This window comes from Protopterus annectens, chromosome 16.part0 (genome assembly GCF_019279795.1).
Source record: "Protopterus annectens isolate FY-2018-M chromosome 16.part0, PAN1.0, whole genome shotgun sequence".
NCBI lineage: Eukaryota > Metazoa > Chordata > Ceratodontiformes > Protopteridae > Protopterus > Protopterus annectens.
Window position 1 is genome coordinate 506,453,379 of NC_056750.1, and position 26,141 is coordinate 506,479,519.

Consider the following 26,141-nt stretch of genomic DNA (forward strand, 5'->3'; position numbering starts at 1 on the left):
TGGTAACTGAGGGAAGGCAAACAGGAAGAGGTCTGTCCACTTGAATAAGAAGGCATCCACTCTCCGAGACTCTGTCTGGTATAGAACCTTTCCAACTGTTCAGAGGAGAAGCAAAGAGATCTGTACTGGAGTTTCCCCATTGGTGGGTGATGTCCAGGAAGATCTCTCTCTCCCCAGCATGCATTCGTTGGTGTCCACATGTCAGTTGTAGTTTTTGTGCCAGAGGCCATACCTTTAATCGCTAAACTGCACAAGGGCTATGAATGAGTTCCCCCTTGTTTGTTTATGTACCATATATAATTATGGTACTGTCTGTTCAAATCTGCAGTCTTCCTGGGGTCAGGTTCCTTTGGAAAGCTTTTATTGCTAGAAAAACTGTCGGCATTTCTTTTTGATTTATGTGCAGTTTTCTTTGTTCTGGAATCCAAATTTCCTGCATATTCAGCTGTCCTAAGTCTGCTCCCCAGACTATCTTTGAGCTGTCTGAGGTAATAGTTTTCTCTGTCTCTGGTAGACAGAAGCTTTTCCCCAGGTTCTGCAGAATGCTCTCTTTCAACCAAATGAGCTCTTTTTTTAGGTAGGGAAGAAGGGGCACAGGGGTTTCTAAAGGATGCGAGTGCTGTTCCTATGTGTTTTTTAAGAACCACTGGAGTTCCTTATGCAGTTTTGCAAGAGGTACCATTAAGATGCAGAATGCCATGTATCACAACACCCTTAGAAATTCTCTTGCCGAGATTGTCTGCTTTTCTAATGGTTCTGCAGACAGTCTGTCAAATAGAAGACCTTGTCTTAGGATAAGAAGGCCTTCTGTTGAGCTAAGTCATCAGTGCACCCAAAAAGAGAATTCTTTTCTGTGGCTGTAGTTGAAATTTGCAGAGCTTGAGGGTGAGGCCAACTTTCTGGACCTTCTGAAAACAATCCATGGTAATCTGAAGAGCTGTCTGAAGTTCCAGGGTGGATTTCCCCTTGATGAGACAGTCATCCGGGTAACTGTAAATGTGAAGTCCTAGAGTCCTGCAATGGAGTATAACTGGTGCTAGACATTTGGTGAATACTCAGAGAAGTTGACAAGCCAAATGATAAAACACAGAACTGGTAGTGTAACCCTCCTGCCAGAAAATGAAGGTACTTGCTGTGTTTCTTGGCTATAGGAATAAGAAAAAAGGTGTTATTCAGGCCTAGGATCACCATATAGGCTCCGTGGAAGATCATGGGCAGTAGTTTTTGCAGGGTTAGCATTTTGAACTTTGGAATGTGGAGGAACTTGTTTAACTTTGACAAGTCTAAGACTGGTCTCCAGGTGCCCTTCTTTCTTGGGACCAGGAATATTCAGGAGTACAACCCTGTGCCCTCTTCCCCTGCAGGGACTGGTTGAACAGATCCCTGTTGTAGTAGCTCTGCTAGGATTGGGAGAAAAAGTCCCTCTTGGTTGTTTGGGGGCTTTAGCATCCTTAAAAAAGGTGAGTTTTCCCTAAAATGGATGTAATAACCTCTTTCTATGACGGTTAAGACCCACTGGTCCCTAGCGACGACTTTCCACTGTTGTAAGAAGGAGGCACGTCCCACTGCTACAGAGAGGAAAGTTGGGATGTATTTTTTTCTGACGGGGGACTTCTATAGTCACACCTGTGGTGAAGGGGTGCTGCAGAGAGTCACACTTGCCTTCTGGGGGAAGCACTGGATCCTTGGACCCCCCAGGTCTAGTTTGTTGATCAGCTTGCCACTTTCTGCTCTGTCTCGGTCTCTTGCCACAGAAAGGCCTCTCTTTTTGTTCTGGAGGCAGTGGCCAAGATTTAAAGGGGCAATTCCTATTATTTCTAGGTGAGGGGAAACAAAATTCTTTAAATGCTCGGATTTGATTTCTTTTTTTTAATCCACTTTCTCAGCAAATGCACCAAAGAGGAACTCCTTATCCAGTGGGGTATCAAGGAGCACCGCCTTCACCTAGTCTGATTGGGGTGTGTATCCTCAGGCAGGCATTTCCATGCATGACAAACACCATAGTAGCCTCTCCTACATGATGCACTCAGTGTCTGGACACCTACAGGGCTGATCTTGCTGTCCCCTGTATGTCCCTCTGCAGGCTCTTGTCTGAGATCTCCTCTGCCTTAGCAATGCTCTTTTCTTGTAAAGACTCCATGTACTTTAACATGTGAAATTGGCAGCTAAGAGCCCTCATAGCCAGGGTAGCTGATGCAGAAGTCTTTTTATCACATCTATCAAGCATTCTGCTACCTCTGTCATTTGGTAAATGAGGTCTGGCTGCACCCTTGGGGGGCTCCCTTTGCAGATTCAGTACAGGCCAACAAGGAATATGCCTTTGTGTTCTTGTAAACGTGTTTATGGGTGTTAAGCACTCTATAGAAGCAATCGGACTTTCAAGGAGGAGGAGGAAGGGAGTCAGGGTTCAGAGAGATGTCCTCAAGGGCATCATCCATAACCATGTGTACTGGTGGACTGGGTAAAGGTCTGGGAGATGTCAGGCTCAAAAGCTCTCTATAAGGGGTCTGGGATTGAGAAAACTCTTTGTTCACCCAACCGAATAGCTTCATCATCTTGAGCAGTGTTTCCCCAAAGGATAAGTCCTCAGGGGGTAGGCAGAAGAAAGCAGGTCTTCCAAACAGAGTCAGGGAAAGAATGAGGAGGGAGGGATTTTGCATAAGACAGTTCTTCCTCATTTTCAGATTTTGAGGAGTCCGAGTTCTCCTGGGGAGAGACATCTCTCCTCCTTTTATCAGGAGAAGTTCCAGGAACAGGCACCTGTAGCTGGCTGGGTCCCCTGAACTTCAGGAAATCCATCATCACCTGGCTCAGCTCAACCATGCCCTATGTACCAACCTTGTAGAGGAGGCCAGAGGATGAGGCAGTGTGGGTTGGGGCAAGTTAGTCGGCCTCTTGGGTTTGAGTGTTCAAGGTTCTGAAATCAAGTCCTCAGGACGTGGGCAGGCAGCAATGACCTCTCTATCAGGTTCCCTGGGATTTCCTCACATATGGCTACTAAGGGAATAACTGCCCTCTCCTTTGGATACCTACACTTGGGCATCAGAAGCCAAGGCCTGCAAAGCAGCTTTTGACCTGACAGACATCAGTCTGATAATAGTCACTGTGGTGTGGCCTCCATCCCCGATGTCCTTCTCCTTTGGTTTCTTATCTTTTTGTTTCTTAGGGAGGGAACCAACCAACACCAAGGTGTGTGATTAAGGCAGCTGGTGTTAGGTCTGTAGGCTCCATGTGGGTTACATTTCAAGCGTTTATAACGAAACCTAGCACAATCCTGACAACTCAAAATGTCTTGCTCAGGGCCCAAGCAAGACAAACAATACATATGAAAATCCTTAGCTGAATTTGCTTCCTAAATTTTAAGCAATTATTACCCTTTTTAAACATTAATAAGGAGGAAACTTCTACTCACTGAGCTTGGATGTAAGGCAATTGAGCGCTCCCAGAATGTGTCCCCCTATAAGAAAATGAAGCAAGTCCATCTCCCATAAGTCCATCTCCCGTTGCCAAATCCTCATTGCTTCCCAACATAAAAGATACAGTCTTGTTCCTCCTTGTTTTTTATGTACAAAAATATCATCACATGGTCCATTTGGATGGAAATCACTCTCAGAAAAAGGCAATCCTGAAGCTCCTGCAACATTAGAAGAAACACCAGCATCTTTAGAACATTTATTTGAACATTAGTCTTATTGGGAGTCCATAAACCGTGGACCATCTTTCCCACTGTAGTGCCCCCACCACTCCAACCCAATGTCAAAGCATTTGTGGTCAAAACCGCTTCCAGAGGTTAAAGGTCAAAGGGTCGGCCAGAGTGAATAAGAGGGGAGTCTAGCCATCTTTGCAAATGTTGCCTGCAAGTACTATTAGAACTGGCTTGCAAAAAAGATGAAGGAGCCGAGTTCATTACACTTGCAAGAGCCACTGCAGAATTCTCATGTGGTAGTACACGGACTGAACCATTAATACATTAATACTGACAATGACACTGGCTCCAGAATGCTGAAAAACAATGCAGTAGACAGGGTTGTAGTCTGCAGAAGGGTGTGAACTGCCAGCTTCAAAGTCTGAATCCTGTCTGATGGGAGGGAAACTATGGATATGGTGTTGCCCGTTTACGAAGAAAATTTGATGGGTCAGCTGAGGATTTGACTTCTGTAAGTTTATGGAAATTCTCAAGAAAAGACATAGCCTCAGCAGGTAGTCTCTGGTCTCTAAGAGATTCCATCATGAGAGCAGACAGAAACCAGTCATCCAGGTATAGGAAAACTCTGAATCCCTCGAGGTGTAGGTAGGCTGCTACAACACACTTTGCACTTTGTGAACAAACCGGGACTCTGGTGAAAACAAAGGGGGACTCTGGTGAAATTTAACGGTAGGGCTTGTAATTGTTAATGGCTGGCACCCAGACAGAAATGAAGGAACGACTGGGGTGCTTATGTAGAGGAAAAGGTTCCTGGGGATCTACAGTGCACATCCAGTCATTTGCTCTGAGACAGGTCAGAATAGACTGCACCATGATCATCCTGAACGGAGTCTTTTTGACATATTTGTTTAGGTGGCTGAGGTCCTGCTCTTTCTTTGGAATCAAAAAGAATCTTAAATAAAAGCCTGACCTTCTCTGGTCTGGTCTGATGGGACATCCTGGATGGCTCTTTTGTGGAGCAACAAAATGATTTCTTTCTCTGCTGCCTTTGCCCAACTGGGTGGAACATCCAGCAAAGGCAGCTTTGATTTTGGGGGTGTTAGGAAAAAGGGCATTCAATAGCCTATGGATACAATTCCTTTGACCCATCTGTCCTGTGTGCTGGCCTCTCACTTACTGGGGCATAAAGAAATAAATGACTCCCAACTGTATGCAGAGGACAGCAGTTAGGCAGCCCTTTGCGGATGCTGGGATTGACCGTCAGAAAAGGGCTTGTGGTATCCTTGATTAGTAGGACCCCCCCCCCCCCCCGCCGCAGGGTTTGCAACTGCTAAAGATGTCACCTCTGTCTCTGCTGCCTCTGTCAGAAGTAGTATCTAATGGATGATACTTGTTTTTTTCTGAACCACAGTGATCTTAGGCCCTTTCGTTCATGGAACTGTGAAGTGAATCTTTCATCTGCTCTGATATTTACACAGTTCTATAATTATACAGTTTATTTTGTAATTACATTTGTGAGTTATTTTCTGATTTTGAATTAAGAACTGTTGCCAAGTTTATAATTTGTAAATATGAGTCTGTCTGTAGTAATAGTACACATTATAATTTCTTTTTTCGTCGATATTTATGCATGCTACTTTTATTTTTGTAAAATTGTTTGGAGAAAGTTACAATTTTGGTTTAGCAGAGTTATATGGCATGGTTGTGTCTTTTTGTTCAGTGTTCTGTAAACTTCTTATGCCATTTTTTCCTCCTGATGAAGTCCCTCAGTGTTTCTCTGTTTTAAAGAAATAGTTTCCTGTTCAGAACCATTAATACATTAATATTGACAATGACCCTGTATTTTGAGGAGTAACATGCTTATGGACAATGAAAGGAGTTAAGACCTGTTCAGTATGTAGGCGTGGACTAATGTGCCCTTTTCTTCACCTTGTTTTCGAAGTGTTTGGACACTTCAGTAGCAGAGATTACTTCACACTCAAAATTTAACAGGAAGGCCTTACCAAATCAGGTGTTTGACTAGGAAGCATGCTTGTTGTCTCCAATAAACATATTATTATGTTGGGCAAATTTGGCCCGAGTCTCCTTATGAAAGCTATTTACTCCACTGTGCAGAGCAGACATTCACAGGGACAGATGTCCGAAATGTTGTGGGAAAAGAAGCAGCTTTGGATCTGCTGACTGCTTGAGGATGATTTCTTTAGTTTTACATGGTTAAATTCCATTTATTTTTCTATACTTTGTTGTTTCTCTCTGTTATTGTAGTATGAATAGAGTTGTTTGGTTGTTTTCTATACCTTATAATTCGGTGGTCTTAGTACTTAAGTCGTTCATCAACCCCCCTTTTTTCTTTTTTGATTTTCTTACTGTCATCTTTTGCTGAGTTTGAAATGTTTAAATGGACTTCTATATGTATTTTGTTGCTACTGGATTCAACATTTGGTGGTGTTGCATGGCTGGCTTTTCTACGGAAATCTTTTACAATCAGTTAAGATGTTTTATTGTACTTTTTTTTTTTTTTTTTTTTTTTTTTTTTTTTTTTTTACATCAAAGTCTATGTGGAAGCAGATTTAGCTTGGTTTGATTACTTTTATAATGATGATGAAATCATCCTACACATATCTTTGGATGATGTAATCAAACTACAGTTTTTTTGTTTTTTTTTAAATATTAACACTCTAGACTAGATGCATTTTTGTTATACCCCCTTTCTTAGGATCATAGTGAGAAAACAGACATACAGATTAGGATACATACATAAAGATGTACATGTGTGTAGTACCCTGCTCCTTATGTTTTGTTTCCCCTGTGTACTCCTATTTATAGAGCACTTCATGTGTCCTGTTTCACAACACCTCCAGGCAACATCTAACACTCAATCACTGATCAACTCACTCTGCTACTGCTAAAGCTAGTGTTCTCAACACTGATCCAAAAAGCCTTCTCCAGTGCCCTCAAACCCCAGGAAAAGTGGAAGGGACCAGGAGCCACCACACTAGGGCAAAAGAGTGGTGAGAGTTACAACTTAAACAGAATAAACTCACCATGTTTGGCAAACAAGAGCACCAACAAGGAAGCAGGATAATGTGCACATATTACCATGTGTGTGCACACACATCCATGCATGCATACACCTGCTTGGGAAAGTGTAACTTTTGTATAAACTCCAAGGAACAGCACGGCACACAGGTGAACACAATACAAGTTTTATTTGAACACTTTCGTCGGTGTTCAACACAAAGACTTCATCAGAATAGCAAATAATCTCAACATGCAAATTTAAATGCAATAAAAAACACTTCCGTTTTACAGCACCGACGTACTGATTGGTCAACTAATTAAGTTAAAACATTGCATTACTTCTCTTTAAGGCAACAGCAACCCCTGTAGTCTCTACAAAGAGTATAAACCCCACAGAATAACAAATAAAAAATTATTAAAAGCAGAAATGAAGCTGCACCACATACGTCTGCCCTAACTATATATAAAATATATATAAAAAAATATCCGGCTTCTTATTTAGAAAAATATGTCATACACTTGAACATTACATGTGGAATTCTGCTTTTAATTTTAATAGACTAGAAATGGAAACCATTTCATTGAGCCCTGGTAGGTGTGTGGCATTACATCTAAATTGCCATATTAATTCCTTGTAATCAAGGAATAAGTCTATAGGGCCTCCTCTTCCCCATTACCAACCTGTTCAATGGCACTAAATTTAAATAAGTGGTCAGGGAATTCAATGATGTGTTTGGAGAGTGCATTATTAGTGCTACCTCTACTTATCTCATACAAATGTTGGTATATTCGTTTGTTGAGGCTACTGATAGTTTTCCAATGTAAAAATGAAAACATTGTTGGCAAATAGCCACATACACCAGACATTTACTACTGCAATTGAGTCTCTGTCTTAAAATAACCTTACTATACTCCTCAGTAGGCTACGATGGTGCAGCGGTTAGCATTGTCGCCTCACAGCAAGAGGTTCTCCCGTTCGATTCTCGGCTGGAGCACCTTCTGTGTGGAGTCTGCATGTCCACCCTGCGGTCGAGTGACGTTTAAAGACACGCAGGTAGGTGCGTGCATGAATGGGTGTGCCTTCTTTGAAGGTTGGGCATCGGATGGGCAACTCAGCACCGTAAAAATCCACTGCCAATCATTAGTGGACCAGAGTACCTCTGTGGCGACCCCTAACCGGGAAAAGCCGAAAGACATTAGTTACCCCCTCAATATAAGAGTGGTTTTCCAGGATATGGGGGCATTGTGCACAATGTCCTTACTTTCTTCATCCATCCTTTTGCATCCCTTAATGTGTTCATTTCTAATAGGTTTTTGAAAGACAACTTAGATGTAATGCCAGACGCCTATCAGGGCTCAATGAAATGGTTTCCATTTCTAGTCTATTAAAATTAAAGGCAGAAGTCCACATGTAATGTTCAAGTGTATGACATTTTTCTAAATAAGAAGCCGGATATTATGACATTTTTCTAAATAAGAAGCCGGATATTTTTTACATATTTTATATATAGTTAGGGCGGATGTACATGGTGCAACTTCATTTCTGCTTTTAATCATTTTTTATTTGTTATTCTGTGGGGTTTATACTCTTTGTAGAGACTACAAGGGTTGCTGTTGCCTTAAAGTGAAGTAATGCAATGTTTTAACTTAATTAGTTGACCGATCAGTACGTCGGTGCTGTAAAACGGAAGTGTTTTTTATTGTATTTAAATTTGCATGTTGAGATTATTTGCTATTCTGATGAAGTCTTTGTGCTGACCACCGACAAAAGCGCTCAAATAAAACTTGTATTGCATTCACCTATGCGCCGTACTGTTCCTTAGAGTTTATACAGTTTTTGTTCTTTTCAAGTGTACATTTTCTATAATAGACAGAAATAACTGGAAGTTACCTCAGCTACTGCCTAGGTATTGTACTGCTGTACACACACACACACACACACACACACACACACACTATTATTGCCCAGTGCTCAATCCAAGGTCAGAAGTACTACAAACTACTTAAAAACCTATAGAACACAACAGCCACTTGTGTCATGCACCTGTGCATTTCACAGTTGCTATACTGTGCAGAACTGCTGCAGCTGCATCTTACTACCTTTCTGATGGTAAAATGTTTTTCACTGCTAATTATGCTACAGACATATGCATCTTTAAACTCACAATACACCCTTCAAGGCAAAAAACATTCTATACTTTCTGTTAAGAATAGGTTGCGTGCTATCAAGTATACCTGTAATGTTACAGTCACACTGCTAAGGCTTGGTAATATTACAGATTCAAGAAAGATTTATGAAACCTTAAATAACCAGTATTTGACTTCCAAAAGCAAAACTTGACCACAATACGGGATAATGTAAAAATAAAAGTTTATTTTGAAAGGCTTCGTAATAATAGTAAGATACAAAATTAAGAAAACTGATCTCCTACAAGTACTGTGATCCTCTTTGTACTACACTTTGGGAGCATCTTTAATAATAACTACAGGCAACAAATAATACATAGCATGCAATTCTTCTGAATACAAGTAACAAACATCAGATGTACAACTACCCATGCCTAATTAACAGAATTTATCTGATGTGCAGGCAGAACACATTTTCAGAGTCCCATGAATCGCTAAACTTACCAGTCTGTAGGTAATTTGAAAAACAGCTTTCTCAGACAACAGTTTCTTACTTGCATCTAGGAAAGACTGCAAGCTGTTACCATAATCTGGAAACACGAGGAACCTAAAAATGAAGCAAGATGTCCCAGTTACAGAATACACATTTCTGTTCCTTAACAATGGCTCACTACCTGTACCATGAAAATATCTTGAAATAACAAGTGAGGCAACAATGCTAAACTCTGCATAAAACATTTGTAGCTGCACAGCAACACAGCTAGTGAAGCAACCAGTCCCTACAAACAACAGAGACAAAGCCAAACATCTGCACTGTACTAATCTGTGCATAACTCACCTAAATTGATGACAATCAATACCTAATAAGTTACAAAGAGCAAGTAGTATGCCAATTTTGGTAGGAGCTGTATAAATAATTTTCACTACAAAAATGGCAAGACACTTCTGACATCAGCCACCACAGCTGACAGATATTGCAGCCCTTATTAACATGCCAATAAACCAGCATTAGTTTAAGTGTATGCACATTTATGCAACCAGCGTATTTGTAGGTTTTTTTACTTTTTATATTTTTTCCCCAACAGATTTGTTTGTTTTTCAATTGAATTGTACAGGTTATAGGTCACATTAAAGGTGGGGAAAAGGTTTGAAATGATTTATTGTGGTCTCATTTTTTTATATCACAAAACCCCGGCATTTTAACAGAGGTGTGTACACTTTTTATATCCACTGTACATGTAACTTTCCTAAACCACAAAGACCTCCTAGACGAAGTACACAAAAAAATACCCTCAGCAGCCCCAAATGTGCTCTTTCAAAACACCCACATCAACACAGAGCTACATCTCATGGAGCCTCTGCCTCGAAGCCCATAAGGCAAGTCACCACACAATCTAACATTCTAGTCACTGGAGGCTCCATCATGACATGTACTGATGTCCCTCTTACCAGGCTGAGTATGGAGAAAGTTATGGTCAGTTGCTTCTCAGGGGCTAGGATCTGCCACATTATGCATGCACTCAGGTCAATAGACCAGTTACCAATATGACACAGTCATAGTCCATGTAGGAGTAAATGACTTGAGACGTACCTCCCTAGACTATATGAAGAAAGACATCAAAGAGCTCTCCGAATACGTGTCTCAATCTGGTATGAGCCTAGCACTGAGCAGCATTTTACCCTCTCCAAGGAAGTTGCCACAATATGAACAAAAGATGATTGACTTTAATAATTGGCTTAGTTTCAGGTGTCATTCCAAGGAGGTGCAATATTTGTCAGCATGGAAAGACATAGTCAACAGACCAAGCTGCTTTGCCAAGTATGGTCTGCACCTCTCCCCTCTAGGCTTTCGAATATTAGCTAAAACAATGCCTTTCCCCATAGTGCCTTTTTTAGGCAATGCCAAACTAAAAGTACTTCCAACATAGCAAATCAAACCCAAGACAATTTATAGGTATTACTGCTCAATGCTAGGAGTCTAAACCAAAAAACTCCACTCCCAGGAAGCTCTCTTTACCCTAGAGAATGCTGATGTCTCTGCAGTCACTGAGACATGATTTAAAGCTGCGGAGAGCACACCGACAGTGCAAGGTTATAATGCCTTCCACACATTTAGGCCAGCTACTTCACAGGCAGGGACTAAAGGTGGAGGTGTCTCTACTTACATCAAAAATAAATATACTTCAAGGCTGATCAAACAGGACAATGCACTTGAGCTGCTCCTAAAATCCAATACCACTTCCTTGCAAGCTATAGGTCCCCCTCTATGACCCAGGAAACCCATACCATGTATTTAAACTTATTAGAAACACTAACCATCCCACCCAGCACCATATTCATGGGTGACTTTAATTACCCCATTATTAACTGGGAATCCTATACAACACCAAACGTACATGCACAGAGATTCCAGGATTTTGTAAATACAAACTCCCTGGACCAGAGAGTCAATACACCAACCAGGGCTGCAACCATACTGGATCTGGTCCTCACTAATATGTGAGAGTGCTGCACATCCCCTACTGTAATGTCTTCCCTGCTTGGTTCAGACCACAAAATGGTCTCCTTTGAAGTAAAAATAAAACCTGGATCCCCAACTAAACCTGGAATATTCAGGAACTATTCTAAGGCTAACCTTCTGCTATTAAGTAAGAACCAGCAACATTTCAAGCTCCCATAAACCCCGAGAACACTTCTGCCTATGCAGAACTGTTCACAGAAACCCTGTACAAGCATGTTAATAGCTGCACAGAGGGAGCTGTACCCACCAGGAAGAAGTACAGAATTAACTCAAAAAAACAAGCCACCCTGGTGGTATCACAACATCAATTGTCTGTACAACAGGAGGAAGAAATTCATGGCAAAAATTAGGAGGTGCAGCACTCAATGGGATAAAAGCACTCTCATCAAACTAAACAAACAACCCAGATGACAAAGTCTACCAAAGCCAAATTTGAGGTAAGTTTGGCCTCCCAGGTCAAGGACAACCACAAAGCATTCTTTAGCTATGTCCGCAACCTCAAAGGCAATACACAATTGTGTGCACAGCTCATTGTAAGTGGAGCCACCTATATTGAGCTAGAGGATATAGCAAACCTATTGAGCTAGAGGATATAGCAAACCTCTCTGCTGATAAATTCAGGTCCAACTTTACTCCTCTCTGCCCCTCAACCTTCCCTCAGGAAATATCAAAAATAGCTCCCCTACAATGACTAGGAAATAGGTCCTTAATCCTCTCTCTAAGACCAAGAACACGGCATCAATGGGCCAAGACAATATCCCAGGATACCTTCTAAATAGCATGAAACATGACCTATCAGGGCCTCTGGAATTACTATTTAACTGTAGCCTTCAAACAGGCTTTGTGCCTCATAAATGGATAAAGGCAACAGTCATCCCTCTGCACAAAGGTGGACCATCCACAGACCCTGGAAAATAGAGACCCATAAGTCTCACTAGTCTTATATGTAAAGCCATGGAAAGAATTATCATGGAGATGATCAATAGAGATATAGTAAACCTCTTGACAATGGACCCAACCCAGTTTGGTCTCATCAAGGGCAGACCATGCCTACTCAACCTGGTGGGCTTCTTTGAGAAGGCCACCAAAGCAATGGATGAGGGCAAAATCATTCACACAGCCTACCTTGACCTGGCCAAGGCATTTGACACAATGCCCCACTCAGGCATTGTTGACAAACTCAAGAGGTTAGGTACAAACCCGTACGTCACCCGGTATTTAGCCAACTGGCTCACAGACAGGACCCAGAAAGTTAGAATTGGGGAGTCCACCTCCACAAAGAGGCCAGTCACAAGTGGAGTCCCTAAGGGATCAATCTATGGACAGCTCCTTTTTGGCATTTACTTCTCAGAGGTCAAGGCCAATGTCAGTGGTCTTTGGCTGACTAAATTTGCAGATGGTTGCAAATTAGGAGCAGTCACTAAATTTCACACTGACACAAATGTTCTACAGGAGGGGCTGACACTGACAAACAACTGGTGTCAGAGCCATGGACTAAAACTAAATGCCAAGAAATGCATAATAGTATCTTTTGGGAAGTCATCCATCCCTGGTAACTATCATATTGACAACACATACCTTAGAGTTGACCCAGTAGTCAGGGACTTGGGGACACACACAGATAGTAATCTAGCCTTTGATCATCATGTGTCTGCAGTGGTGAGGAAATCATTCTATGGTGCGCAACTTATAAACAAAGGTATGGCATCTAAATCCAAGGAAGTCATTGTTCCACTGTATTCCGCATTCATCAGACCTATCATTGAGTACAATGCCCCCTTTGGTATGTACCTAACCAGGCATATCCAACAACTGGAACGTCCACAAAGGTTCCTCACTAAAACAATACAAAGTGCAAATAATATGTCCTATGCAGACCGCCTCAAGGCCCTATCCCTGTATTCTGTCTCCTACAGGCTTTTAAGGGGAGATCTATGTCTGGAATACAGGGCATTGTCAGACCCCACTCTGATGGACCTCCTGCATATCCAAAAAACCAACAGCACCAGATTTACCTGTTCTAAAGACTTAAACCCTGCCTGTGATATAAATAGGACCTGTTGGAAAGATAGGTATGTATCCCAGAGACTACCCATCTATGGAACAGGCTCTCCATCCTTGTGAAGCAGAGATCCTCCCTAACCCAATTTAAGTGCAACTTAGACAACTGGACGGGAAACCAAAAATTCATCCCTGGTTTGTCACCTCTGTCTCTAATGGACACAGGTAACCTGTAAAGGATTCATCTCACAGGCCCATGCATACACTTATCAAGGATATCAGAACTTGTCAGAGATTTGGGATGCATGGTTAAGCTTAAAAATAGCCTAGTAAACACCTATGAACCTATATGGTTAAACACAATATCAAGAGTACACAAGCTTCCAGAATCCAGTAAAGGTTGAATTCCTCTCCCTTCCAAAAGTACATTACACTTTATTAGTCTGTGTGTAATTCAATGACATAAGCACACACAATCTTATCACAATGCACAGAAACAGTTTTCATTTGTAGCATTCTTATCAGTTTTCTGATTGCTACTACTACTTTTCTTTTCAGCATTAGTTGTGTAGAATCTGGCTGTATAACTCTGCCTTAATATCTGAAACACATCAATACTTGCTGCTTTTTGTTTCATAGAAGACTGCACATTTCTTAGTATACCTTTAGAATTAGAACAAGACAATTCCGTTTTAAACAATGTATCACTAACACACACTCTATTAAAGAAACTAACTTGTCACAGTTTTGGGGATCCCTCTACAACCCCATACTGCTAGGTGATGTTCTTTTACATCTGTCCACTGCCATAATTTCTAACATTTTCATTTTATTCTTATTATCAGGTTCTGCCCACAGATGTTCTGCTTTCATTTTTATTTTATTTTACACTTTGCTGACTGGGTTAATCCCACTAGGCCAATGGCTTCTTTTTAAGGGAGACCCGAGATGATATTCATACGGACTGAAGTTTGACCAGGGCACCACAGAATTTCCCCTACTCTTTTCGATAAGTGTTATGGGACTTTCTAACATCCAAAATAGCTAACACCAAGTCTGGCAGATGGGACCACTAGTTATCATCTCATCTAAAGGATGGCACAAACAGGAATGCAACACCCCCTTAAGCTGCACTGCAATGTCAGTGATGGAAAATTAATCAAACTACTAAGTGTGGGAATAGGACCCACAGCCTTCTGCACCAAAGACAAGCTATCTGTTGAGCTGCTGAGACTGCAAAGATATGTTTTAGGTTAAATCAGCACGTGTCAGCATCAAAACTGCAGTTAAGAAATGCTGTGATTTGCACTTCAGAAATTATTCCAACCTCTGGATAAAGTTTATAAAACTTTTCATACTCTGCATAAAATGAATCCCCTCCATGTAAATGTATTTTTTAATATTTCATCTGTTAACTGGGACAAAGAATTTTGGCCCTTTCAGACCTATCCCTGTTTTTGCATGACATACCTTTCAAATGTCACCAAAGGTGAGTCTGAGGAAAGAAAGTTCTGGGGAGGGGTAGTGATCACATTCACCAGACCCCCTAGTTGCTGTTACAGCAGCAGCAGCTTCTGAATGGTCTCCACCTTTCAGTCTACAAGAGGTTTTAGTAACTCCTCCAGTTTCCAGGTTTTTTCTACACACAAATAATCCCCTGTAGGGAACGCTTACTCTTATCAGAAACTAACCAAGCCCCTCTTCTGGCATAAAATGTGGTTAGATAACTTCATAGCCTAAAGGAATAAGCTCAAGTATAAAGTGACAAATACGCTCACTAGCAGGCACATCTTTTTTTCCTGATCCTGCAAAGAAAGAGGCATAGATAAGCATGAAATATTATTTTTTTTAGAAAGCAAACCAAAGAATTTTATGAAAATGTTATGAGTGTTAGACTTCTCACCATGGGCCATGCAGAACTTCATATGCAGTCACTGGTCTCAGTAAGAACATAATTGGGTCTATGACTATTCAGACCACTCAGGTCATGTTTACTACAGATGAGGTCCTTGACACCTCAACAGGAAAGCATGGTTTGTGTTTGAAAGTAGCATTCTCTCTACTGGCAAACAAAGGAGAGAGAATGTCAATTGTCAAGTTGCAGCTTACATGCTTGGTCATTTTACAGAAATTCATTCTGTGCCTATCAGTGTTGGGAAATAAAGGAGGAGGAAAAAATGTAGAGGTGTATAAAGCAATACGTATTTAAACTGACATTACCAGGATTGGGGTGAGACAAAAACAACTAAAATTTAACAATTACAAATATTGAACATAAGGCTTCTGTTTTTCTATTTCACTGGCATCTTACCTATACTTCTCTGCATGAAGACCAAAACCTATACAAGGTGGAATTCCCAGAAAATTAACACCGTGAGACTTCTGCCACATCTGAACTGCAAGACAAAACAGGTCATTTACACTCATCATGATTAACGCACACAATTTCATCTTTTGACATTTGCAGTTCAAGCATCATACAATCAGGGAATCCCATCTTCTTCCACTTGACATTAGACCCTCTCTGCTTAATACTGGTAAGAAGGAAATGGAAGCATGTGGTTTACAATGGTGTTTTCCCAACTTGTACTGTTACATACCAGCAACTTGCGGCATCATAATGACACCATACAGAATTTACACAATCAGACAGCAGTGCAAGTTGCACTCTACTAACACAAACCGAACTATATTCTTCCCTGTCTTCACAGACACACAACAGGAAATCAGATTCTCATAAACAAAACTGTAATGAGAATTTCTAATCAATGCAGTAAATAAGCCTTAAATGTAAGCAACTTCAAGCACTGTGAGCAATGTGTATAAGTTTTTCATGCGTGTACCTGACAGTAGACATTTTGCAATTATCCTCAACTACAACTAATAAAAAAATAACAGTGTGCACAAACGTGTCAAAAACTGTTTCAGAGGTTGTTAAAGAAAACTCATAAGCTTTACAGACTTGGAAGTCAGTGATCCACATCAAACGTGAAGCAGCCAGTCAAACAGCAAGTTCCAGTTACGACACTAGTGGAATATATGGTAATGATTTGAAATTTGGGGACCCACTACAGTTGAGTCCTGAAATAGAGAGACTGGACTGCCAAAAGATTGGCCATATATACAAGTTTGAGATGCCATTTTTCAGATTGTTCCCTTTTCTCCGTGGTATGGTAATCTCAGAGTTGGTATATACAAGTTTGGGGGTGTGGGGGTGCAGAAGAGGGCTTGCCCTCCTTACAAAAATTAGTTTTATGGAGAAGAGCAATCTTTGAGATTCGCTCTTCTCCTATGTTTTAGGTTTGTTTGTTTTTTCAGGCATGTGAACACTTGGCATTTTGAGTGCCAATAATGCAATAGGGAGCCAGAATATTTCTCCAGCTCTAGAAAGCAATAAAGGAATCTTCTAAGCCAGTAAGTGGACAAGGAAGTCTTTTCAGCAGAACTGAATCTGCATGACAAGAAGAAGACCGGAAGATGAAAGAGAAGGCGCTTATTACTCAATAACTGTGAGCAAAATTAAAAAAAATGCTGCTGTTGTGGAAAAGGATCCATTCAGATAAAAAAATACTTGTGAAGTAAGACTGAATAGGAAAGCCAGAAGGAATGGAAGACAGAAATTGCATCACCCTCCATCATTCAGAGAATATTCCTACAAGAAATGAGAATTCTGCATCCAAGAAGACATACCGAACAACCAAATCAGTTTCAGGGGAGAAAGGGCAGTACAATAGCACAGGAGGGTCACTGACCAAAAAAATGTAGCACAATAACTTGAAGCCTCCTCCTCTGTATAAATATTCCCAAGGAGTGTAGCACTGGTTTCACAGTGACAGAAGTGAGGTACATTGGGCTCCATGAGGTGACCATACTCTACCTGACTGTAAAGGACTGAGCAATTCAGGCCCACACCTTTGCAATCAATTTATTTCCTTGGTGATTCAAATAACAATTAGCTGACAAAACATTCCAGTGGTCAGTAGTTAATTTCCCAGTATTCAGTCTGTAACCAAGTCAAATTATTGATGTTTTACTAATCTCTGAACTTTTACTAATGCACTTTCTCCATCAAAAGCATGCCTAATGAACTGAATTTCAGATCAGTTATTTCACTCTACATATATTAAATTTTAAAATGCACAGAAAAAAAACAAGTTAACAAATAAGGATATACCAATGAAAACAGAGCTAAGATCATATAAAGAAACAAGCATCTAAACAAAAGAATGTCATTCAGCACATACAGTCTACTCCTTATAATGCCTACCAGATATCAGGTCTATGTTCGGCTAACGAACGTATAAAAAAAAAAAAAAAAAAAAAAAAAAGGCAAACCACAAAACACCAAAAGATAATCAGCGAACGTTGCAATCAGTGAACTGCAAAATCATTGAAATAAACAACATTGAAAGGCCATAGTCAGCCAACATTGCACACACAACCAACCAAGGTGAGTTGCTGCACCCCCACACCACCCTAACTATACAGTACATACCAACTCTCAGATTGCACTACAGTGGGGAAAAGGGAAAATTTAAAGGGTTTCCATTCACTTACCTTACGTATCACGTTATTTCCTTGTTGGCCACCTAATGGCCATTCGATGTAGTTTTTTTTCGATGCTGCTTTAGTTTGCCGATTGTCCCATTTGCTCTTTAGTTTGCTGATTGCCCCATTTGCTCTTTTCCTTCCTGTGTTTCGCTGTTCACTTTTTTTTTTAATTCAGTATCTGAACACTGACCCCAAATTTCTACTGATCCAAACTACTAAAAAGCTTCAAGTCCTCCTGTCCTTTCCAAAAATACACAAGCTTGGCCTGTGCACCTTTGAATTCCCACACACCATTTTCAAGCACATAATTACCCCAATAGTATTATTCTATGTGTACTACCTGCACTATGGGGAAAATGCCCATTTGCAAAATATTCACCATTTTTTTTTTTGCATCTGTAACCTGTGCTTCTAGAAATATTTTCTTAATCATTTCCCAAGTTTCCTCCTGTATTTGCCATTTTCTCTGATAAACCAAAACATTTCCCAAATTTCCAGGTAAACAAATGTAAATAAATAAATACATTCTGAATCTCCCTCTATTTCTGCTTGCTACAAATGCAAGACTTCTAGTCTTTAAATGGTTTCTAATGCAGATCCTTGTAGTATTTCACACACTTCTCCCAATTCCCTTCATTTTCTGCCTTTCCTGGGATATCAGCTGCTGAACTCAGAACTACACAAATATTCCAGGTACAGTAATATCAAGCTCTTCTACAGTGGGATGGTATCTTCATGCTCCCTATGGATGACTCCAATCCCTACACTACACTTCTCAGTAAACTTCTAAACACCCTTCCTGTCACCACCTTTATTGCTTTTGGATACTACCTGTCTAATCTGTGTACATAGGGGCACACCATTATCATTCAGTGAAAGCATAAAATAGTAATGTATCCCAGGAAACTAATCCTAATAACTTCCAGGTACAAATGCAATCTGTACCCTATAATAAGATAGGACATGGGATGCACCTTACTTTAATATGTCTAATATATATATATATATATATATATATATATATATATATATATATATATATATATATATATATGTTACATTTTCTATGAAAGAACAAAAAATACTATTGACATAAATGTGTTTGTAAGGAGGGGTAGCGGAGAGTATAGCCTAGACCCATAAAGAGCACAGGGTTTCCTATCTAATGGAATGTGCTCCTTTAATTATGATTTATGCACCTTGATTTCTACTTAATCTAGTAACAGTTTACCACTCTGAAATTTACACAATGCCCAAAGTATCTGTTTATAAAACTTCATCAATTCTTCTTTCTAAATTAAAAAGTGACAGTTGTTTTTTTTTTGTTGCCCTTTATTAAAATCTTTACAGTAAATGCAACTCTTGTGCAATCCTCATGCAGGGTGCACATTTGATTAGTTGGTGGCTGGCCCTTTTGCAAATAATAAATTAATTACCTTAACTAGATTGCTGTGTCAATTAACTTTTATATGAAACGGACAGCTATCCCAAAAATCAACCTCAACAAAAAATTATACAAGTAAAATAGTAATGTTCATCAAAAAAGTCCTTTACTTACCTTATCACAATTTTACCTATCGTCTTTTCTGAAGGAGCATTCTTTCCGTTTACCTGCTAATTTGACCCTTATCAGACACCCTTACCATGAAACATAACACTCTTTTTACCCTGTCATTATTTCTTCCCATAGTCGCTATTTCTACCTATATTTACAAATTTCCTCTTAGGGAGTATTTCCTCTTGATGTCTAAATTCCTTCATCATTGCTAACACTTGCTCTATGGGCGGTGCCACTAGGCATTTACACTTTCTAGATATCAACCCTAGCAATGATACCAGTTCCCTCTTGGATTTATTAGTGCTGAAAGGTCTTAGAAAATTCAATTGATAATCTATCTCATTTGTTTGCCATACACTTCCTAGTGCAAGTCTGACTGAAACTTCTCCATTTGGTTACATGCCCAAAAATATATCTCCAATTCCCTACTGAATTTTGCTGTCAGCTCCAACAAACACAATTCACTTCTGGGAACATTTTGCTTAGCAGCTTACTAGAGGTATAAAAATATCTGCATAAGCATTTCCACCAAAATATGTGCAATTTCCTAGCTTTTGTTACTTTTCTTGGAATTTCACAAACCTTTTTCCAGTGCTCAACTAGCCCTATTGTTTCAAGTGTCTCTTCTCATCTTCCTATTAGGGAACTTTTTACTTTCCCTTTGCCACATTCTAATAAGGCTTTACATAGCCTACTTATAATTCTTTTTCATGTAGCATATTCTTTCCTTGTTTCATTCAGGAGTTGAACTAACTGTGGTTTGCTTAAGCCTTTATTTAACTTTTCCCTATCTCACATCTCACATTTGTAAAAGACCAGTATATTGCATCCATTTATTTTATTTAGCCCATATACTTCATGAATGTCACTCCATGTCATTCTTTTATCTCCCCCTCCAGAGCTGTTTCCAGTAAAATACTTTATTACCTCTAGTTAACCAATCATTAATGATAGTTGTATCCACCAGAAAACTTGGCTACTCTTTTCTTACTGGTCTTGATTCGCAATCCTGCCAAATACCTGCTTTCGTTATTACTCCCTCTTCTAACATATTTCTCAGCAGCAACCTATAATTCCCCTTCCTAAGACCCTCTCTTGTCATTGCTCATATTCCAACTCTTTGTACCAGAGCTTGTTACCCTCTCATTTACTATCAAGTCCTTCCAATCAGAGTTGCAAGTTTTGTCTTGTAAATAATGACAAACGCTTGTTTGTGTTGCAGCACAGTATTCAACTAAGTTAAGCAACACAACCCCCCACCCCCACCCCCCAATCATGAAGTCTGAAAATTTGCCACTTGACTCATGGTCTATTTCCCTTCCAAAAATAATTACTCTAGTAAGGAATGTCCACTTATTATCATCTGGTTGATATATTAATGACTGACCCAAATATGATAATGATGGTAAAACAAGCATCTTGATTCCTTGCACTCTTTGATCCATGTCTACCTTCATCACTTACCGCTTGCTTAATGTTTTCTTTAATCTCTCATTCCTTTCATTCCATGTTATCTCAGGAGAGTCCTGCAAATGTGTCGTTATCCAAAGGCCTACATACTTCATTCAATAATGTCCCCATAAAACTTGAGCATTTCTGCACTAGCTCACATGAAGGGGCATAAGTAACACAAATAATTGTATATCCATTTATCTTGTATCCTATTGCCCTAAACTGCCTCAACATTTTAAATAAGAGTACTAAATCTTTGTCAGGGTTGGTCAAGAATAAAACATCATCTTCTGCAAATATGGGTAGTTTATACACTTTACTCTTTGCCTGTAACCTCTTTAGCTCTGATGATCTTAATTTATTCTCCAGAGGTTCTAGCTAAAGAGCAAACAGTAGATGGAATAATGGGCACCCTTATTTCATTTCCTGACCTATCTGAAGCTTCTGTGTGACCTTCCCTTTGATTTTTATTCTACGGATGCCTCCCTTACAAATTTCTCTGAGTTAATGTATTAAGTCATGGTGGAAGTCAAATTCCTTTAGTACCTCCGATAGATATGCCCAATGGACTCTGCAGAAGGTCTTATCAGCATCCAGTCCTACCATCATAAGGAGCTTCTTAGCTGTACTGGCAAGCTGATGTATTACATTTACTAAAAGATTATTTTGTCTCTTGTTCTCAAAGTCATAATGACCTTAGTTTATTATTCTAGGAATCGCCCTTGTTATTCTGTTTACTATTATAGAGGTAAACCTTTTATAATCATGTTTTAAAACTGCAATAGGCCTGTATGAACCTGGAATATTTTCCTTCTACAATTGATATTATTGCTTCTTTCCTAGTCTCCAGAATTCCCTTACATTCTAGAATCGTATTACACAATAAATACCAACTTTCAAATGTGTCTTGAACACCTAATCACCATACATCTAATAGAGACCCATCTCACTACTTGTCCTTGTACTTGTTCCTGTATTTCATATATGGAAATTGGCTGGGAAAATAATTTTAAAAAACTGACAGAAGAGGAAGAAGAAATTAAGTCCTTCTATAAATTCTTAATGTCTCATTCCCACCTATACTCTTGTTGCTGTTCCCTGTAAAGTTACTTTACCTATTAGATCAGGGTCCCTTAATAAGCCTCCTCTTCTAGGACCTCTAATTTTTTAAAAAATGCTTCTTTCAATATTGTGTTGTCTTAGTCTATTAGCCAGAGCCTTTTGCATCTTGGACATATTTTCACTAACCTACACACATTTCTCCTGAACAAACTGCAGTCGTGCTACTATAAAATAGCCAAGTTTGACTCCAACATGCCAACTCGCACAAATCATTGCCTGGCCATTAAATCTATAAATTAGTTTGAGTTCCCTCATTACCTACACTACTCCCAACTTACTCACACCCACAAACTACTAAATAATCCAAACCTCTGCACATCCCTTTAAACTATAATACAAACACAGACCCCTACTCGACATCTTAGGTCCTCTAACAAATAACTCTTAACCATAACTAAACCCAACAAAAGAGCTGGACATTTTCTCTGTTCCCATGCCACTGGCAAACTGTGAAATGCGCTCCCTCTCTTTTCTTACTCAACTAGACTCTTTAAAAACATTTAAATTTATACTAAAAGAACAATATCTCAATAACTTTGTCTGTTCTTGTAGTCATATAATGAAACCACCTTAAATGTTTTGGCCACTGTAAATACTTTTACTAACTTAATACAGTTGCAGTTTACACCATCTGTCTTCATATCCAATCTCTCTTGCTTTCTTTATTTCTGTGGCCGAATAAACAGAATTGATTAAACAGTATTCTTACTTATGAGAATATATATAAACAGAATTACTAAAAATCTAACACACTGGGTTTTATTTTCTTTTGTTGTATACCTCTATAATATGTATTTGTCTCGGATATCTACTTCAATTTGTATTGTGTAAAAACTTTCTTGACTTTCAAAGTTAAGCTGATGTTATGTAAAAATTTCTGTGATTGTATGAAACTTTTCTCCCCGGGCCACCACTGAAAATGGGTCATTGGCCCAGTGGACTTTTCCAGTCAACAAATGTCAATAACAATAATAATAATAGCAAATTAATTTTGCTTGATGGCCATTTGCTTTCTTATAATCTCATCTTCTAAATACTCTCTCCATTTCCCTTCTAACTCTACTACTTACCGCTCACATTTTAAGCAATTTTTGTTTCAGCTTACATTCTGCAATTATATTTATCCTATGTGTCTGGACTCAGAGTCTTTCATCTCACTCACTCACTCTTTTCTCTTGTTCTTCTTGGTATGTCATCACCTTACTCTTAACTATATCCTATGCATCTAATATATTATTTCTACTTTTTAATAAATCTCTTGTATATCAGCCTAACTGTATTTAAAGTTTATGTTGTTTTGGTTTATGGCTCCACCAATCCTTTCCTACGTTTAATGCCTCAACATTGTTGATCTCACTGGCATCTCTACCTCGCATTTCACTGATGCATGACTGGAGAGCTTCTCAGACAGGTATGAGCATACCTTAGAAAATACCTGTCTAATGTGGACCAGTTTCCATACCTTCCCACATAAGCATAAATGTTCCCTCTCTTTGTCCCAGTCTTCCTCCATCTTCCCAGCCATACAGTTTGCATACCTGTTTTAAATATCAGCCTTCTGGAGTTATCATTCAAACTCGAGAGGCCCCACAAACATCTGCTAAGCTACTCACTATACTAATTAATAATACACCTTGATGGAATCCCACTATCTTATTTAAAATGCATTGCATTTCCTTCCTTTATGTAATGTGCATTGTCTACCAAGAACAAAAAGCGATTCTTTTATAACCTCATTTCCCTCTAAGCAATATATATCTACCCACTTCATCAATCTTAGGTTCCTCTATTTCTAAGTGCAATCCTTTCTTTATTAGAGTAACTTCTCTTTTCCTCCATTCTACTGCCTTTACAAAAAACCTTGAGATTGAGCCAGTTGAAACAATTCCATTTTCTCTTCAATTAAGGTATGCTTCCTGTAGCATTATTCTTCTTTGATCATCTCTTCTTAGGCACCATATATTTCTTTTTGTCATCTACTATGCCATTTACATTCCATGTTACTATTTTAATCATAATCAAACTGCTATTTCAGTTACTTTGCCTCTATACTTAACAAATGAAACTGTAATTCCAAGTAATATTCCTGTACATTCCTACTCTCTTATTAAAACACCCTCTGTAGCAGTTTTACCATAACAGATTTTTTCCTTTTCAGCAGCAAAGTAAACAAAAATGAAAACAAGAACAAATACCAATCCACAATCTATACAGCTATATAAAACATATTCCCTTCCTCTATTCATTCCTTTTTATTTTTTTTGAGCATCTACTCAATGTTAGCAACCCTCTGTAGAATTACCATTGTCTATGCTTAGTCAATGGCCCACTAGATTGTTTTTAATATGCACTATAACTTCTAATACAGCATATATAATGATACATTCTTCTAGTTTTGTGACTATCCCTTCCCCCTCTGGTCTGTACCATTTTTATTTTATCTTACACATTCTTCTAAATGGCTGAATTACTTATTTGTTGCTGGGTTCCTAGCATATTGCTTCATCAATAATATGTATGTCTAAACAGTTCAATCACACTTTCTTTACTATGCGCTAATTCACGGGTCAGCATACACCTTCCCAACACCCTTAATTGTGAATAGCCAATACTAAGCAGTCATTCATCTGATGAATGACTTCTAACATGGGTTGTCTTTAAATCCCTTCCCTTCCCCTCCCCTTACATTCAAAAACTCCCTGGACATTTCCAGACATCCCTCCATTTTGAATTAAGGTGATATATTGTATTTTCTTAACATATTTTAAAAGGTTCCTTGTAAGAACCAGACCCAATCTTATTTAACAGTTTTATACACAAACCCACCGTAGTAGCCAAATTGTACTATTACCATTCTCCCCTTCAATAATCCAATATTGCTGGGTCTTACTATGTACAAACAACCATGTTATGTAATCCAATAAAGTACGGAAACAATATTTAATATACAGAATACTTAAGAGAGTACCATAGTCCATTCAAGAAGGATTAGAATTCTAACATTTGCTAACTAATCTACATTCTATTACCTTAGGAGTTTTTTAAATTTCTGGCAACACTATCTTTTTTTTTTTTTTTTTTTTTTTTTTTTACAAACTTCATCAAAGATAAGACTACTACTGAAGCACATAACTTATTCTTTCTGTTGATTCATCTTCTTTTTCCACAGTTGCATGCTCGCTATTTTTATGTAGATTCTCCCTTTTTCTTCTTTTTTAACCATTATGCTCCTATTTGCCTTTCTTCTATTTTCCTATTAAAAATAGGAAATGGTTTTATGGGACATCTTTCCTCCAGCCTCTTGTCTCTCACTGAATTATTTGCCTCTTGCTGTCTAATGCCCACTGACTTCCCAGGTTCATGGATCTGCTTGCATCTCTCAAGTTCCTGTAATATCAGCTCATTGTCGACAAAAGATTTCACTCGCTGCTGGAGAAATAATTGTAGTATAGCTGGGTAAACTACTTTAAAATGCACAATCAGTTGCTTATATATTTTGGAGTAGGGAGTGAAACAGTTTCTTTAAAGTCTCATGCCAAGAGAAGAATCAAGGTCTATAAACACTCTTTGTTGACCAACCATAAGCACATTTCCCTTTTTCTATAACAAGCTTAGCAGCTGCTCTTTAGGGTAGAAATTTTGCACTTTAAAAGCAAAAGGTGAGAGGACGGCATAATGGTAATATGTTTACCTTACAGACACAAGGTGCAGGGTTTGATTCTCACATGGGGTTATTGGCTAGGCTTAAAAAAATGGCCCACAAGAGCAGTTAGCCTAGTACTACTAATCTATCAACCTATGACCCAAGTAAATCACTGTACATATATCTAATGAGTTCAGTCAAAGATTAACTTTTCCTTTTGACAGTCCTGTCCAATTACTTAATAGCGGAGCGAGAAGTCCTGTAGTACTTATTTTGTATTACTGTGGCACTGAATGCCCTACCTATTGGATTGTTTGGTGGGTGCTTTGTGCAATTTTAGGGTACCTGTTCATCCTAATTTTCCTGATGTTTTTTTTTCCTTCAACTTCCACCACTATACTAGTAATCCAGAGGTTTTTTCCTCCCTTTTTTGTCTTCTAATTCTTGTAACTTCTCTTCTATCTCTTCTGTTGCATCTTCTACCACCAGTCTTTCTCGT

General features: G+C 39.1%; 1 protein-coding gene across 1 annotated transcript in view; it reads right to left on the bottom strand.

Annotated features, from left to right (window-relative positions):
* VRK3 (VRK serine/threonine kinase 3) overlaps nucleotides 1–26,141 on the bottom strand; it is a 1,531,785-nt gene that overhangs the window by 295,420 nt on the left and 1,210,224 nt on the right. The window contains exons 6-7 of the mRNA XM_044058788.1: nucleotides 15,628–15,712; nucleotides 9,299–9,401 (exon numbers count right to left, since the gene is read on the bottom strand). Of these exons, the coding sequence (XP_043914723.1) occupies nucleotides 9,299–9,401; nucleotides 15,628–15,712 (188 nt within the window). The remainder of the gene's footprint in view (nucleotides 1–9,298; nucleotides 9,402–15,627; nucleotides 15,713–26,141) is intronic.